Source organism: Schistocerca cancellata, chromosome 1 (genome assembly GCF_023864275.1).
Source record: "Schistocerca cancellata isolate TAMUIC-IGC-003103 chromosome 1, iqSchCanc2.1, whole genome shotgun sequence".
Lineage (NCBI taxonomy): Eukaryota > Metazoa > Arthropoda > Insecta > Orthoptera > Acrididae > Schistocerca > Schistocerca cancellata.
The window spans coordinates 306,501,996-306,521,468 of record NC_064626.1 but is presented as its reverse complement, the minus strand read 5'-3'; the positions used below and the strand labels follow the sequence as shown (position 1 = coordinate 306,521,468).

General features: G+C 39.8%; 1 protein-coding gene across 2 annotated transcripts in view; it reads left to right on the top strand.

Annotated features, from left to right (window-relative positions):
- LOC126172674 (D-2-hydroxyglutarate dehydrogenase, mitochondrial) overlaps positions 1–19,473 on the top strand; it is a 74,683-nt gene that overhangs the window by 10,068 nt on the left and 45,142 nt on the right. For both annotated transcript variants that reach the window (XM_049920901.1, XM_049920900.1), the window contains exons 2-3: positions 2,115–2,391; positions 8,006–8,203. In XM_049920901.1, the coding sequence (XP_049776858.1) occupies positions 2,121–2,391; positions 8,006–8,203 (469 nt within the window). In that variant the 5' untranslated portion in view covers positions 2,115–2,120. The remainder of the gene's footprint in view (positions 1–2,114; positions 2,392–8,005; positions 8,204–19,473) is intronic.

Here is a 19,473-nt window from a genome sequence, read left to right as displayed (position 1 = left end):
TAATTAACCGTATCTGGAGATAGACTCATTTGTATCGTCAATAGCGATGTACCACAAGGATGCATTAAAGTTAAGTATTAAAGGAGCTGCATACTTTTCTTATAGCATTAATTAGGTATCCTGTTTCAGACTTAACGCAGGACGGCGTGAGTTGACGCGTGCCCTATTCGGCCCCTTCATAATAACACTGTGTCGGCACTTCTGTCGACACACATAACAATTTCATCATCATGTGTTCAGCAATCCTGGCTGCCCACAGACAAGAATAGATTTTTCTATACCCTCTATCTTCTCTATGTCTTATTAATGAACTCTGTCCCCCATATCATTCCTTGACCTTAATGCTCATACCGGAACAACATGGTGCAAACGCCCCTTCACATCAGTGCAAAATCCTTTCCATCCCACTCCATTGTTCAGCCACTTTCTTGAAATCCTTCTCAGTAGCAGAACCCTTAGAGAATTGAATAACATCTCCAGCTTCAGAAGACAGTTAATGACATATCTACTGAAACAACAGTAAGGATTATCATTGGTTCTGTACATGCTAGTTCCCTGGTACATCTTTCCCGACCAGATCTTCCTGTTATCACAGTATCCTCGGATGGTGCAGTCTCCTTAAATTTCCTTTCCCCAGACCTCGCTGAATCAGATGATTATAAAAATGTAAAACTTTTTTGTATACAGTTGCATAACATTATGGCTGCCACATGAACAAGCATGATTGCACTCCATGCGTGAGTTTGGAGCTGAGGTCCCTATTGTACAGTGTTCTATGTTTTACACACAATCTGCTCCATATACTTTATCATATAAAACATAGTTTTGTTCTTCATTGCTACACAAACTAAGGACATCCGTTGGTGGTACACCTCTGTCTTGATTAGAACTAGTCCTAAGAACTGAATAAAGCTCTTGTATTCTGTCCAAGAGAAACATTTATCCTAAAAAGACCTAATAGTAATATTGGAAATCATTGGGATTGGACTATACAAGTAACCTCATACTGGAAATATTCGGGTGCAGACTATACTGTGTGTCATTTGAAGGGCAACAAATCCATCATATTCATGTGTGATTATCCCCATCCTGCTGAGCAACTCCTTGAGCTCTGTATTTATGTGTTCAACAGAGTTCTTTGTCCAAGGATTGTCATATTGCTGACAGAGTGACAGTCATCACATTAGTGTGAAGGGCATTATCAGCAGTGTGGCTGATGTTAGATTCAGCTGCATGATTGACATTATTCGTGCCCGTCTTTTCACAGTAATTACTACATAATCTTGTTTAGAAATATCTTTCCACAGAGAGTCAAAATCACAAATGATTTTGCTGGATCTGTACTCTCTCTATTGTAATTGACATGATCACAGTTCTTTTGCTGTTTTACTGTTTAAAAATCCAGACTGTTATTTTTAAAAAAGTTTTATGTTCCTACTTACATTAAACAAAAGGTAGAAACCAATATGTTGACATGCTGTAAAACAATGTACATAGTTTGGAGCGAATTATTAATGCCAGTGTACACACTCACAACATACAGAGTAAGAACAATGTATGAAGTGCTTCATGAATATATAGAAGTACACCTCACAAATTTAAAATACTTGAAGAATGACCTCAGTACCTGGATATCAAGTTACCAAGAAATCTGCCTAAAAACCTGCATGTTAATGTGCATGACACTAACTTTAAAAAGGAACTCAAATATTATATGGTGGAAAAGGGATTTTACAATGTTAGAAAGTGCTTATTACATTAAATTTGTATGTATTATTGTTTACAATTGATGATGATTGTGCAATCAAAATAATTAGGAAGTTCATAATAATGAATTTTTTCTGTTTTTGATATGTCCTGTATTGCACATACAATTACTGTACACAATGTTTATTATGAAGAATCAAATAAAATTCAGTTCAGAACAATTATGGTTAGATAGCTAATATGCTTCTAACTCATTACATTTTTTTTCTTTTTTTTTTTGTGCTTTATAAATTGTTATGTAGAGACCATATTGTGTAATCCAACCTAGATATGGCATGTAAATATTGGCATATTACTTCATTTATATCTTCTGTAATCTTGACTGATTTTTCCTTGTTTATTGTCAGGCCACCATGCATATCCAGATGGTTGCTCGCTTCTTGTTGGTGCGCAGCTCTCCCAGCAGGGTCATTTCAGTGAGCCAGACAAGGCATCTCTCTACCAAAGCTGCACAGTCTGTTGAACTGACTTCAGAAAGATACCCAGATGTCAGAAGAGGAAATTTTAGTAAACTCAATCCAGGGCATATTAGTTTCTTTGAGAGCATTCTAGGGAAAAACCGTGTCTTAACTGATCGAGCTGATGTAGAGAGTTACAATGTGGACTGGATGAAGATGGTTAGAGGTAAGTTTTTTGATTGTTTTCCATTACTTGAAAAAAAATGTGTTGTTGTTTTATCTTATTCTTAAAACTATCTGTAGACATTTAGTAGAATGAGTATGGGGAAGTTATTCAGCATGCAAATCTTGGTACACAACTTCTCCAATACCAAGTGTAAGTCTATCCTTACATGCCTGTGGCCAAGAGTTGAAGCTTCTACCAATTTTGCCTTAGCAAAAGGCATGAGATCACGGAAGAAAGAAGAGTAATGGATGGTATTGCCTTACTCCAGGGGTGGGCAAATAGTGGCCAGCGGGCCACATGCAGCCTGCTAGTTGTTATTGTGTGGCCCGCCAGGACTTTAAGAAAAATTCGCCTTGACTCGAAATTTCCTTCCCGTGCGTGAGCTAAGATTTCCACTAGGATGGCCAGATGAATGTGCATGTGCAGTGTAGATACTAATCGTACAGTGCTTTCCCAGTTGATCTGGTTTATTTCCATGTTGTCTGTGCAATAATAAATATATACATTTCCAACTTTAGTGGAACCATGAACACTCTAAAAAAAATTTAAAACCAGTGATTAATATCGTCTGTTTAATGAAAAATGGACAAACACATACTTCCTTGTTGACACATGGAATAAAGCAGTTTGTTTATGATGTCTTGAAAAGATAGTCATGTTTAAGGAGTACAATCCAAAACATTACACAATGAAACATAGCAAATTTAACTGCAAATTTTCCAAGGAAGGGTGTAAAATAAAAGCTGTGTTGTGTGTGAAAAGGCTGAAGAAGCAACAAACATTATTTACAAAGCAATCAGCACTTCAGAATAACACTACAGAAGCAAGTGTCAGGGTAGCATGCAACAAGCCTTTTTCAGAAGATATTAAGCTGTGTATGGTAGAGTGTGCAAGGATATTGTGTCCTGATGTTGTAAGCAAATTTGAAAGTGTTTCATTGTCAAGAAGGACTGTAATGTGGTGTATTAACTTAACTAGTGATGAACTCACAGAACAGCTGAGGACTGAAAGTGAAGATGTACTAATCCTTATCCATGCAATTAATGAAAATTCCATCATCACAGTGGAATTACTTGACCTAGAATCAGTTAAAAGTTAGAACCAATGCTCAGGACTTGCTTGAATATTCTCTGAGTTTTGCAGAGAAAATCGGCTTGTTCTGCAACAAAATGGTAAGCATTACAACAGTGAGTCCAGTACTTTCTGTGAAAAAATGAAGATATGGTGAAACTTTTAAAAACTAGTTACAAGCACAAGAAACATAGTGGGATATTTTGTTTTTTTCATTGCATTTTAGTTCTGGAGAGTCTTTGTAAAGCTGGTCTGAACATAAAACATATGGTAGATCCTATTGTTAGTGTTGTGAACACAATCAGAGCAAGGGCACTCTACAACCAACAGTTTGAATATCTTCATAATGATGTGGAGTCACAGTATGAAGATGTAATTGGCCAAAACAGAGTGAGGTGGTTGAGCCAGGGCATTGCATTAAAAAGAGTGGACATTGCTGAATGAAATTGTATATTTCTGGGTAAAAATGTGATATATCATGATTTGGTTACAAAAATAGAATGTGAGAAGTGGAGATATGAGATGATGTTCACAGCTGATATAAATATATATTTATGAGAAATTTCATGAACTGAATATGGCAGTGCAGTGAAAGAGTTTGTTTGCACATGAAATCTGGTTGAATGTGAAATTATTCAAAGCAAAATTAGGTCTATTTGCAAAGCAAGCAAATAAAGGCAGTTTTTGTCGTTTTCCTTTATTAGGAATTAAGAGTTTGAAAGTATTTCAACTGAGATTAGGGAGCATTGCAGAGTTTGGAGGAAGAGTTCAGAAGAAGATTTCAAGACTTAAGAAAATTGAGCCACAGCTCAATTTGCTATCTTATCCCATCACAACTGATATTAATGTAACACATGAGGAGCTGCTGCTTGGAGTTATTGACATGCACTAAGATCGCACTGGAAAGAAATGTTACATGTTGTGCCAGAAAGAAATGCTTAATGGTATGACATTGGATGACTTTCACAAATCATCACCAGCTGAAAAATTTCCATGTATGAAGAAATTTGCTGTGAAATGTGCTACATATATTTGTGAGCAAAGTTTTAATTTTTTTTAATCAACATGAGTAAATATTGATGCTCCTTGACAGACATTCACTTGCAGTCTGTGATGAGAATCTCAACAAGCAGTCTCACTCCTAATATCTAAAAACTGTAAGGAAGTGTGATAGGATACATTTGACTCCTTAAACTGATTCTAAAATTAAATTTGCTTTCAGACATAGATTAAAAAACCAGCAAAATAAATAAATTGCATAATATGACTATATATTTATTGATTTTTTATGGTACAATTTATACCTTTTCTGAAATGCAAATTTAATTAATGAACGTAACCTTTTAAAAGGTGAGGCCCTCCACTAACCTCTGCTTCCACAAGTGACCCCGGGCTGAAACAGCTTCCCACCTCTGCTTTACACTGTATTCTTTCTGCTGCCCCATGTTCCTGCTGTCTCTGCCCACCGACAACACAGGATTCAAGATGCTCTCTGAGAGCTTCTAATATTCACAAGGCGACATAGCTAAGTCATCATATCTGACATAAAATTGATGCCCTAGTCTCTGATGGCAGCTTCTGGTGTGTAATTTTGAATAACTATTGTGTCACCACAGTTCATCCTATGAATTCCCTTTATCAGTTGCAGACTGTGTGTTGGGAGTAAACTATTGGCAATTGGTTCAAAGTTCCACTCACTCTGACATTCTTCAAGGGCTGTACCAGGATGTTTCATTGCACAAAGCGTGTGACTGAGCATCTCTGCATTCATGTGAGCATTGCCAAGTCAGTGTATTACTGCAGTTTGTAATCAGACTCACTCAATCACAACAACCAACTCATTAGATGGCTTCAGAGATCCTCAAATCCAAGTGGGCATTTAAAAGCAGCATGGTTTACAACCAGTTTGAAATTGCACCCTTACATTTAGCAATGGAAACGTATTACACCATGTATTAGACTCAGCATTTCTGTTTCTGAAGGGGTGTAATTCTGCTCATCATTGATTCAGCTTCCATTATCCGTTGGTTCCAAGGTATTCCCTTCCATTCACCTCTTGGCTCAGCACACATCCTAAAGTACAGTTTCTTGCATCACCTGGCAAGATGAATTGGTGTCTGCTGCTGCACAGTGGGCTGCCAATGCTAGACATTTTAGGCTGAACAGATCGGTATTTGCTGTTGTTAAGTCCACATTTTTTTCCCTTTTCCATTCCTGTAAGTGCATGAGTTTTTCCTTGGCGCAGTGTCGTGAACATGTTCCTGGCAGTGAATTTGTGCACCCACCTTCTCTTCCAGGCTATTCGTTTCGACTGTTTCCAAACTGGCTGTCAGGTTACCATGTGATTCCCATGAAAATTTTCAATTCCAGGGAACATGCTGGTTGACTGGTCTGAAGAACACAACCTCCATCATGTTTTTGATGCTAAAGATCATTGTACATTTCCTTCTGGTGCCTGGAGGACAGATCACACCCTGATTTATGTTTTGTACCTGCAACAAATTGGCTAGCTGTATTCTTTACTGATGTCCTCCAAACTCATAATATTCCCCACAACGTGAAGAGAGCAAAAATCACAGCTATTTTAAAATCAGGTCAACCAAATGACAAACCACAAATCTACTGACCCATTACTTTACTTGCCACTGTATATAAACTTTTGGAAAGAATGAATACTGTATAACAGAATCAACCACAAAATTTTTCAAAACCTCTCCAAACTAGATCTAATGGTGGACTGTGATACTGTTTGCTGGCAAGGGGTTATGTTCAAACTTTAAGGAATCACGCCATGTCTTAAAATTGGAAACCTCATCAGTGCTATGTTAAGCAGTAGAAGCTTCCAAGTTCTAATGGGTAATAAGTTGAGTTCTCTAATGAAGCTTAACAATTGCCTTCCACAAGGATCAGTGCTAGCCCCTTTTCTGTTTTCTCTGTGTACAGCAGACATGCATAAGACAACATTAAGGAAGTTTGGATATGCTGATGATTTGGGTCTTGCTGCGACTCACAAAGACCTGGTTGTTACTGAGTCTGTCATGACTGAAGACCTAAAAATTGTTGGCCAATACATCTGGAACTGGAGGTTGCAACCAAGTGCTGCCAAAACAGAAGACCAGCTTTCACTGTAACAACAGGCTTGCAAACAAGGAAATAAAGGTATATCCTCTTTAAGGGAAACAGCTGTGCCCTAACAATAGTCCATGTTATCTAGAGGTCACTCTAGACAGGATGCTCAGCTTCAAAGAGCATGTACTGAAAACTGCTACTAAGATGAAGTCAAGAAACTACATCTTACAGAAGATTAGTGGCATGGCAGGGGCCCATCAGCTCCAACACAGATGACATCTACACTTGGACTGTTATACCCTGTGCAGTCTGCACTGCAGTCTGGATCAACAGCCCATACACCAGACTCTTCGATACACAGCTCAACCAGAGTATGTGCTTCATCGCAGGAATAATCAGAAATACTCCAACTTTCTGCCCATCTATTCTCAGCCATGTAGCTCCCACACTTTTGTGCCATGAAGCTGCTCTCAAGTGGGAGTTTACCAAAATAGCTGGTGATCCATACATCCCTATACATGAGGACATTCTTGTACTCCGTAAAAACAGACTTTACTCCTGTCCCTCACCTCTACAAGGTGCAAAATCTGTGGTTGACAATGGAGTAACAACAGCAGACAGAAATACGACAGAAAAACGCCACCCCAGAACAGTTGAAGATTTCGTGCATCTCGACCAGGTCACCAGGGTTTTAAAGAGCATCACAAAATCTGGTCTACACTCAACAAAATAAGAACAAGTAGCGGAAGATGTGCTGACTCATTGTACAGATGGGGATTAACAACATTGCCCAGCTGTGACTGGTGCAGAATGACAAACTGTTCAGCACATCATATGTATGTGCCAGAATCGATCCTTTACTGGCCATTTAGTTGTGTATGTTCAGCAGTTGTACATAAGCTTGTGACCTTCTGTGCTTTGTAAACATTGTAAATTTAACTGACTTATAATCATGTCTTTATTTTCTGTGTGGTAAATATCTCTATATTTATAGTTAAAGAAAAAAATGTTTCCTTGTGTGACGTAACACTAGCCATCTACTAAATAAAATGAATAATGCTGATGGGCACTAAAAACCCAAATATCCTTCTAAGACAAGTTTATGTTCCTAAAAAATACAGAAGCAAATTGTAGATTATGATAAGTGTATCAAAAATAAATAGATTTATGTACAGAAATAGTAAAACGTATGTAATTATATGTGGAATATGCACTGTTTTCATTGCTCTTTTTAATTAGAATTTTCTTTTCTGAGGATGGTTCTAGAAGGAATAGAAAAATGAGGCACAAGAAAATCGATCATTTAAAAATTCAGTTAAAGATAAATGTTTAATAGGGGTAAATGTAGGCTCAGCAGAAATATTACATCGTTGTTCCTCTGCTTAATGTTGTTGGTACAGTTGTACTATAGCAGAAAGACTTTTGAAAGTTATTATTATTATTGGCTCAAATATACTTTTCAAATATGTTTCAGGAGCTAGTGAAGTTGTATTAAAACCAAAGACAACAGAAGAAGTTTCCAAAATTTTGAAGTTCTGCAATGAGGAGAACTTGGCTGTTTGTCCTCAAGGGGGCAACACTGGTCTAGTAGGAGGAAGTGTCCCAGTTTTTGACGAAGTTATTCTCTCTACTACCCTTATGAATGAAATAATAAGTATTGATGAAGTTTCAGGTGAGTGACCAAACTAATATTTTAAAAGTAATCTTGTTATCTTTCAAAGAAATATTAGATCATATGAATGTATTAAAACATTCTCAGACTGAACATTTAGGTTTATTTTTGTTTACAATGATCTCTTTCTGTTTGTATGATTGGCCTGGTGACTTTGACACTGTTATTTCAAGATAGATTCCAGTTCTTAAGGCCATCAGATAACTTTCATGCATAATCGGAATTCACTAAGTGCTAATGTAGTGTCATTTTTCTGTAGTTGTATATCGTATGAAACAGATTAAATTTCTTCTTAGGCTTCATTCAGTTTTGCTCTTGCAACACATCAGGAAATCATGGAATACATGAAGAAGCTCAAGATTTTTGAGATATCTCTTGAAATTTGTACAGGGCCAAATATATTTGGTTAAGTGCACATAGTTAAATACTCAGCAGTCACTATTATATGGCCACTGTTTTTCTTTATTTACGGCTGTTCATTCTCTCTGGTGAATATACTGTAAAGAATACCACAGCCATAATCTTGACCATAATGAAGATTTAAGCAGGCTGCTACTGTTTGAGTCTAAAGACTGACAACCAACCATTGTAAGTGGAAACCCTTCTGTAGCATTTCATAATGCAAAAGGCTGAAACTGGCAATGCAAAATTACATGGAATCACAATTAGGAAATAATTTTTTTCTTTCTTCATATATTAACAACATTTGGAAAATTCACTGTAGTTGACATATGTTGAATTAATAGTTAAAACCTAAGTTTTTCACAAAGATTTTTGATTTTTGTGGGAATTGAAACTGAAGCTTTTCGGAAGAAAGGGTATAGCATAATGGAACACGAATTATGTAGTGGTAAGAACTTCCAGGCAAAAAGAGGGAAAAAATAACAAAACAGACATAGGTAAATAATGTTTCTTTCTCTGTTGTGCAATGAAAAAGTGCATCATACACAGAGCCCTTCTCAGGAAAGAGCCACAATGGTGTTATTTACATAGGCCAGATAGTTTGCAGTAAGCCACGAAACGAGTTATCTGTCCCAGAAAAAATTTATATGCCTCCTCCTCAGCATATCTGCTTCCTCATATTCCCAACCCCATAAATAACCTACTCTTCAACAGTTGTCATACCTCCTTAACTCAGACCTAGCCTTCAGGCACAACCACTACAGAATAGTCTGTTTTTGTATAATTTATTATCTGCTACACCACCAAATGCTACAATTTCCCCAAAATTTCATAAGTATGTTGTGAATTTGGTAGACAGAGGACCTGGTTTCATTTCCTTCTCTGACAGCTTAATAAATTACTTCCCAAATGTTACTGTATACATTGGAGGAAAACTTTAACTAATCATCAAAATGTTCAAGTGTATATATTATGTGATGGTCTAAACCTGTTTGCTTATATAGTTTCTAAGTTAATTCACCATGAGAGGCAGAGACTCATAACTGAGTCCTGATGCCGTATCCCACTTTAAGTAGCACTTTCTCCAATCAAAACCTCTACTGAGGCCCTGACTTCATCCTGAGAGCCTGACTTCATCCACACTCCATCATTTTTCCTGCTACCCATCCCTTCCCAACAAGTCATCTTATATCTTAGCTACTGTTTTCAGTTTTGTATGTTAAATTGTGTTTAATTATTTGAATTGGGTTATATCATAGAGTTTGAGTCATCCTTTCCACAGATATTCTCAAGGAACATATAGCATCTGTGCCACACAAAAGTATTAATTTCAGATAATAATTGTGTTTTAGACCCTACCAATATATTAATAATCTTGAAAATGTTATCTTGATTATCAGTGTGGACAAACTATTCTGGGCTGACCAAAACATGTAGAAGATGAATTAATTTTGTTTTTGTTATAAGAGCATTCACTAATCATTCTAATCTTACAAATTCTTAGAAATAATTTTACATTGTCTTGCAAACGTTCATTTATCAGCCTTTTCTGACTATATGATTTATTTATTTATTTTCAAATGGTTTTTCTGTATACTTTATCTTCACTGCTTCTGTAATAACACTACACATTTTGGACAGTTTCCAGTGTCTGGCCGGGTCTGTTTGAAACATAAGCCTCTCCTTGTCTTCTGTCTTGCCACCGTCTCTCCATCTTCACCTTGTTCCAGTCTTCTCCTTTCTTCTGGACGCATTCCTCCACTCCTTTCAGCCATCTGCCTCTTGGTCTCTTTCCTTCCAGTTTCATCTTGTGTATCCTCCTGGGTATCGTCTTCTTATCCATTCGCTTAAGGTGCCAATACCATCTCAGCCTTTGATTTCTCTGTCTCCTCCTGTAATGGTTCCACCTTCATTAACTCTCTGATCCTCTCATTTCTTAACCTGGCTGCCTTTTCTCTCCAATACTGTTCCTCAAGAATTTCATCTCACTCGCTTGTACTTTGCTTTTCTCTCTTCCATTCGTAAGCCAGGTTTCAGATGCATATGTCAGGATCGGGACATAGTATGACTGGTATATAACCTTTTTACTGATTTGGATTTGGGGTACATCCTTGCTCCATATCAGGCTTCTGACACTCTTCACTCTTCTGAAATGCTTCTGCTCCCCCCCCCCCCCCCCCTCCCCCGACTCGTTTATTTCTCTGTCATTTTTTTCCATCTTCCTGTATCAGGCTTCCTAGCTGCTTGAAACTCTCGACTCTCCTCAACCGTTCCCCACCAATTGTTATTTCAGTTGTTCCTCTCTCCTTTGTTCTTGTTATGATAATCATCTCGCTCTTACATATACTAAATTTCATCCCATATTCTTTTACTGTTCTTTCCCATACTTCCAACTGCTCTTGTACTTCCTCCTCCTTATTCCCCCAAATCATCAGATCATCTGCAAACACCATAGCTTTTATCTTTCCTGCACCAATTACTTGTGCTACTGTATTCATTGTATCATCCATCACTACAATGAAGAGTAATGGTGAAAGTGTACTTTCCTGCCTCAAGCCATTCTTCTGTCCAGTCCAATCTGATTTCTCTCCTACCACTTCCACACAGCTCACACTTCCATGGTACATTTCCATTATCTTCCAAATACTCTGTATTGCTACTCCTTGTTTCTCCAGGGCTTTCCACACTTTGCTGCTACGTATAGTACCATATGCTTTTTCAATGTCCAGGAAGGTCATTAGTAGATCTATTCCATATTCATAACGCTGTTTTTGCAGTTGTCTTACAACAAAAATTAAATCCACTGTGGATCTTCCTGTTCTGAAGTCATGTTGCTCTTCTCTCATCCCTCCTTCTAATTGTGCCTGAATTTGTGCTTCCAAAATTTTCTCAAAAATCTTTGCACAATGACTCATCAATGTTATCCCCCAATAGTTCTTGCACTCTTTTTCTATTTCTCTTCTTAAATATTGGGACAATTATTTCCTTCTTCCAGTCTTCTGGGGTCATCTTCTGTCTCCACACAATTTTCATTACTTGATATAACCATTGTATCCCCACCGCTTCTGCTGTTCTCACCATCTCTGCACTTAGCTCATCCAGGCCTGGTGACTTCCCTCCCTTCATCTTGCCCAATGCCTCTTCCACTCCTCCCCATGTAATGTCTTTCTCTATTTGCTGTTCCTCCTCACTCAGGTCTCCATTTGGGTTCAGGAGTTCTTCAAAATACTCATTCCACATATTCTTGAGTTCCCCCTTATTTCCTACATCTTGGCCCCTTTTGTTCATAACTTGTCGTACTGTTCTTCCTCTTACTTTTAATCACTGTCCTCCATCATTCTGGTCCCCTGTTCTGTAACAGCACATAAACTCTTTAATTCAGAAAGAAAAAAAATCTTTAACTAACACGAATTTACTGCAATTCAGTTTCAATGCAGACATCTCATAACCCATTTAATGAAAATATAAAATAATAGCACCAAATTTATTTTTTACCATTTTCTAACCTACATGTCACACCAATCATAAACATTACAGAAATCATGTTTAGTAGGAATGGTTCAGTTCAACATCATTTACTTGCAAAATATTTGATCAGCCAAACATCTGCAACTGAGGAACATATTAATTGAACAAAAATCTGTTTCAGTTGTGAGTGATTTCTTATTTATTACACAATATTATGAAAGAAGATAGATTGCTCCTCACCATATAGCTGAGATGTTAAGTCGCAGATAGGTACAACGAAAAAACTGTCAAATAAGCTTACTGCCAAAAAGGCTTTTGTTGCAATTGGACAAAACACACACACACACACACACACACACACACACACACACACACACACACACACACACACACACACAATCACAGTCTCTGACTGCTGAGGCCAGACTGTGAGCAGCAGTGCATGATGGGAGAAGAAATGTGGGTGGTGTGTATAAGGAGTAGGCTGGGGTGGGTAGGAGGAGGAATAGAAGGGTAGGGGTGGTAGACAGTAAAACACTGCTTGTGGAAGCATACATGGATGAGGTGGTGAGAGGCTAGGGCAGCTAGGTGCAGTCAGGAGGTTAGACATAGGGCTAGAAGGGAAGGTGGGCAGTGGAAAAGCAGAGAAGTAAAAAGACTTGGTATGTTGATAGAATAGAGGATTGTGTAGTGCAAAAGTGGGCACAGGGAAAGGGATAGATGGATGTACAACACTCACTAACGAAAGTTGAGGCCAGAAAGGTAACTGGAATGTAGGATATACTACAGGTAGAATTCCCACCTGCACAATTCAGAAAGAGTGATGTTGGTAATAAGTATCCAATGACACAGGCTGTGAAGCAGTAATTAAAATTAAGAACGATGTGATGGGCAATGTGCTTAGCACCTGTTTGGTCTAGATGTTTCTTGGCCACAGTTTGTCAGTGGCCATTCAAGTGGACAGATGGCTTGTAGGTCATCAGGCCCATGTAGAATGCAGCACAGTGGTTGCATATCCCTGCAATAGACCTAGATGCTAGACCTGTCCTGTACTTCCTCCCACCACCACCTACTCCAGTCTAGTTACAAGTATTACTTATCCCATCAGAGGCAGGGCTATCTGTGAAACCAGTTATGTGATCTACAAGCTGAGCTGCAACCACTGTGCTGCATTCTATATGGGATGAGGCAAAGGGGTTGGGAGCAGGGTTTTGTGTAGAGATGGACAATGATACTGTGTATGTTCAGTGGGTGGTGGAATACCACCATGAGAGGAATGGTAAGGATAGTGGGGAGGACAGTCCTCAGTTCAGTGCACAGCAAGAGGTCATTGAATCCCTGACATAGAATGTGATTCAGTTGCTCCAGCCCTGGGTGGTACTGGGTCATGAGGAGAATACTCCTCTTTGGCCAGATAGTGGGATTTTGGGAAGTGGAGCATGACTGAAGAAATAAGACATGATGTTTCTGTTTACAGTCTGTGAAGACCTCAGTGCGACTCTTGGTATATTTTGAGAGGGTCTGCTTGTCACTACAGATGTGTTGGACATGGGTGGCTAGGCTCTATGGAACGGACTTCTTGGTATGGAATGGATGACAGTTGTCGAAGTGAAGGTATTGCTGGTTGCTAGTTGTTGGTAAGTTTGATTGGACAGAGGGACTGATGTAGCCATCTTTAAGGTAGACGTCAACAGTGAGGAAGGTGACTTGTTGGGTTGAGGAGGACAGGTTGAAACAGATGAGGGAGAAGGTATTGAGGTTCTGGAGGAATGTGGTTCAGGTGTCCTCAGTCCAGATCACAAAGATGTTATCAATAAATCTGGACCAGCAGTGCCTCCAATTCAACAGCAGTCACCCATTCTATATCAAGAAGTCTCTTCCATACTGCCTAGCCACCCATGGCTGTCGCAAGTGACGAGTAGCCCTCTCGAAATATACCAAAGGTCCCACTGAGGCCTTCACAGACCATAATTACCCTCCCAATCTTGTACAGAAACAGGTCTCCCATGCCTTATCTCTCCCGTTACCCCCACCTCCCAAAGTCCTACTGTCCAGCCACAGGGGAGCATTCCCCTCATGATACAGTACCACCAGGACTGGAGCAACCGAACCACATTCTCCTCCAGGGTTTCAGCTTTTCCTTGTTGTGCCCTGAAATGAGAAATGTGCTTCACATTATCCATCCCATCTTTCTCACAGTGATTCCACCACCCACCAAACTTACGAAATATCTTCGTCTGTCCCTACACAACCCCTGCTCCTAACCCCTTGCCTCATGGCTCATACCCCAGAAATATACCTAGATGCAAGACGTGTTCCATACATTGTCCAACCACCACTACTCCAATCTAGTCACAAGCATCACCTATCCTATCAGAGGCAGGGCTACCTGTGAAATCAGTCATGTGATCTACAAGCAAAGCTGAAACTACTGTGCTGCATTTTACATGGGCATGACAACCAACAAGCAGTCTGTCTGCATGAATGGCCACCAACAAACTGTGGCCTAGAGACAGTTGAACCAAGCAGTTGTGGAGCACACTGCCCATCACAACATTCTTTATTTTAATACTGCTTCACAGCCTGCACCATCTGGATCATTCCTGCCACCACCAACTTTTCTGAATTGTGCAGGTGGGAACTCTCCCTGCAGTATATCCAACATTCCAGTAACCCCCCTGGCCTCAAACTTCATTAGTCATTGTTTACACCCACATCTTCACTTCCCTGTCCCCACTCAAGCACTACTGCCCTACCCTCTCTCCACCTGATCACCGTATGCTCCCACAAGCAGCACTTTACCATCTCCCACCCATATCTTGCTATCCCTCCTCCTCATCACTCCAGCTTACTCCTTACCCTCACCACACAGATTGCTTCTCCCATCATGCACTGCTACTCGCATTCTGGCCTTGGCAACCAGAGACTATGGTCATGTGTCTGTGAGTTTATTTGCATGTACGTGTATTTGTGTATGTTATCCAATTCCAACTAAGGCCTTTTTGTCCAAATCTTACTTGTCTGATGGTCTTTTTGTTATGCCTGTTCTTTTCATAATATTGTCATTATTCCATCCTGGATTTTCTATTGTTTTGTTTATTACGCAACTGGCTTTGAAGCCTTAAGTTCCATTTTCAGGTGCCACCCACTGCAAACAAGAGCAGGAGCTACTAGCTTACAAGATCTTATGTACCAAATTGAAAAGTGAAGCCTTGAAAAGTGGTGTACTCGCATAATAATGGAAACATAAAAGTGTCACCATGGGGGCCCACACCCCCCACACCCATACCAGAAAAGTGCATGGGACTGGGACAAAGATGTTTACATAGAGTGGGGGGGGGGGGGGGGGACTGGGACAAAAATGAACAGGAATTTTTGCTAAACACTTATGTGTATACAGGGTGCCAATTATTGAACTATATGAAATAAAATCATCACAATTTCTGAACGGTTTGCATTAGGACACATTCAAACTGAACAGTTGGCCGCAGTGCAATATGAGCATGCATGGTTTGGTTTAGCGACAAAGCCCACTTTCATTTGGATGGGTTTGTCAACAATTGAAATTGGCACATTTGGGGAACTGAGAAGCTGCATTTCGCGATCGAGAAGTCTCTTCACCCTCTATGGGTGTGGTGCAAAATGTCCAGTCACGGAATAATCGGTGTGATATTCCTTGATGGCATAATGACTACCGAATGGTATGTAGAGCTTTCGGAAGATGATTTCATCCCCATTATCCAAAGTGACACTGTTATTGACAAGATGTGTTCCTTCGAGGTGGAACTGAACACCATTAAAGCAGGAGAGAGTTTGAAGTCCTGGAGGAGCACTTTGGGGTCCATATTCTGGCTCTGGGGTCACCAGAGGCCACTGGCATGGGCCTTGATTGGCTGCTATGTTCTCCGGGTCTGAACACTTGCAACTCCTTTTTGTGGGGCTATATTAAAGACAAGGTGTACAGCAATAACCCCAAAACCATTTCCGAACCAAGGTGTACAGCAATAACCCCAAAACCATTTCTGAACCGAACATCCATTCAGGAGGTCATCAACAGCATTTATTTTTCTTACACCACACCATCGCCACTGATGGAAAGCATATCGAACATGTCGTAATATAAATCCGAATATCTGTAGTGATGTTCACATGTTGAATGAAGTGCGTGCATACCATAATTTATAACTAATTTACATTTTTTCATATAGTTCAATAACTGTCACCCTGTATATTTTTATATTGAGTGTTTTAATATTAATAGTACCATGTATGAGATATAGTTTCTCATTTTCATGGCTCAATCATTTCGTTAATCCTACTGTACCTGAATTGTAGTGTTCTCATCCTTTATACATAAGCTTAGTTCTTTACTCACTTTCTCTGTTTCTGGTTTATAACCCTTCTCACTTATTTTTATTAGATGTAGTTCTGTGTGAATTCATGGTGCTGTTTTATATGTTTACAGTTCTAATCCTGTTGTGTATATTATTTTAACCCTGACTAAGTTTTTTGTAGTAAGACTTTTTTTTGGCTCTTTAAGAAGAGTGTATATATTATTATTGATGTTAAAGGTTTACAACATTCTACTGTCACAGTTCACTTATTACTCCAACAGCACATGCCGCATAGTATTAAAGAGCCACCAATAACTTGAACAGTCCCATGTTGACATGCAGGGTCCATGGATTCATGAGGTTGTCTCCATACCCGTACATGTCTATCCGCTCAATAAAATTTGAAACTAGACTCATCTGTCTAGGTAACATGTTTCCAATCATCAACAGTCCAATTTTTGTGCTAACCGGCCCAGACGAGGCATAAAGCTTTGTATCATTAAGGGTACACGAGTGGGTCTTCAGTTCCGAAAGCCCATATCGATGATGTTTCATTGAATGGTTTGCACACCTGACACCGTCAGGTGGCTTGCGGAGTATGGATGTAGATGTAGATGTAGATGTAGTTGATGGCCCAGTCTTGAAATCTGCGGCAATTTGCAGAAGGGTTGCACATATGTCACACTGAACAATTCTCTTTAGTCATCATTGGTCCCATTTTGCTGGATCTTTTTCCAGCTGTAACAATGTCAGAGATTTGATGTTTTACTGGATTCCTGATCTTCATGGTACCCTAATAAAATGGTCATACGAGGAAATCCCCAGTTCATCGCTACCTCAGATATACTATGTCCCATCGCTGGTGGACCAACTATAACATTATGTTCAGACTCACTTAAATCTTGATAACCTGTCATTGTAGCAGCAGTAACCAGTCTAACAACTGTGCCACACACTTTTCATATGTAGGTGCTGCCGACCACAGCGCCGTATTCGGCCTGTTTACGTATCTCTGTATTTGAATATGCATGCCTATACCAGTTTCTTTGGCGCTTCAGTGTATTATCCACACCTCCTGTTTTAGTTGTATTTTCATCTTTCATCTTTTAATTATGTTGCACTCCATCACACTGATTTATACAGGGTGTTACAAAAAGGTACAGCCAAACTTTCAGGAAACATTCCTCACACACAATTAAAGAAAAGATGTTATGTGGACATGTGTCCGGAAACGCTTAATTTCCGTGTTAGAGCTCATTTTAGTTTCATCCTTATGTACTATACTTCCTCGATTCACCGCCAGTTGGCCCAATTGAAGGAAGGTAATGTTGACTTCGGTGCTTGGGTTGACATGCGACTCATTGCTTTACAGTACTAGCATCAAGCACATCAGTACGTAGCATCAACAGATTAGTGTTCATCACGTACGTGGTTTTGCAGTCAGTGCAATGTTTACAAATGCGGAGTTGGCAGATGCCCATTTGATGTATGGATTAGCATGGGGCAATAGCCGTGGCGCGGTACGTTTGTATCGCGACAGATTTCCAGAACAAAGGTGTCGCGACAGGAAGACGTTCGAAGCAATTGATCGGCGTCTTAGGGAGCACGGAACATTCCAGCCTATGACTCGCGACTGGGGAAGACCTAGAACGACGAGGACACCTGCAATGGATGAGGCAATTCTTCGTGCAGTTGACGATAACCCTAATGTCAGTGTCAGAGAAATTGCTGCTGTACAAGGTAACGTTGACCACGTCACTGTATGGAGAGTGCTATGGGAGAACCAGTTGTTTCCGTACTATGTACAGCGTGTGCAGGCACTATCAGCAGCTGATTGGCCTCCACAGGTACACTTCTGCGAATGGTTCATCCAGCAATGTGTCAATCCTCATTTCAGTGCAAATGTTCTCTTTACGGATGAGGCTTCATTCTAACGTGATCAAATTGTAAATTTTTACAATCAATATGTGTGAGCTGACGAGAATCCGCACACAATTGTGCAATCACGTCATCAACACAGATTTTCTGTGAACGTTTGGGCAGGCATTGTTGGTGATGTCTTGATTGGGCCCCATGTTCTTCCACCTGCGCTCAATGGAGCACGTTATCATGATTTCATACGGGATACTCTACCTGTGCTGCTAGAACATGTGCCTTTACAAGTACGACACAACATGTGGTTCATGCACGATGGAGCTCCTGCACATTTCAGTTGAAGTGTTCGTACGCTTCTCAACAACAGATTCAGTGACCGATGGATTGGTAGAGGCGGACGTCAACCCTCTTGACTTTCATTTATGGGGGCATTTGAAAGCTCTTGTCTACGCAACTCCAGTACCAAATGTAGAGACTCTTCGTGCTCGTATTGTGATACAATACGCCATTCTCCAGGGCTGCATCAGTGCATCAGGGACTCCATGCGACGGAGGGTGGATGCACGTATCCTTGCTAACGGAGGACATTTTGAACATTTCCTGTAACAAAGTATTTAAAGTCACGCTGGTACATTTTGTTGCTGTGTGTTTCCATTCCATGATTAATGTGATTTGAAGAGAAGAAATAAAATGAGCTCTAACATGGAAAGTAAGCGTTTCCGGACACATAACATATTTTCTTTCTTTGTGTGTGAGGAATGTTTCCTGAAAGTTTGGCCGTACCTTTTTGTAACACCCTGTAGAATTGGTGTCAAACCCTTTTGTACATTATTGTATTTATTCTTACATTTGTAGTTCTATTTTATATTAATGTTGTGAACCATGATTATGTAAGCAGACAGACTAGTCAGCCTCTGTTTCCCACTCTTTTCTTTTACTATGTATTTCAGTTCCCCATCTCATTGGCTCCTACGTCAGTCGCTTCTGCTATTGCAGTCAGCTGCCTGCCGCAATCAGCTGGCTCCCTGGCTCGCTGCAGTAGACACTTCTGTGTTATGCTTGTCCTGCATGTAAGAGCAGTTACTTATTTATTGTTGTGTTCATTTTCTCCAGTTCCTTCCCTCTATGCTAGTGTCTTTGTTCCAGTCTCGTGCATTTGTTTGTTGTGGGTGTGACATGGCCCCCCCTCTCC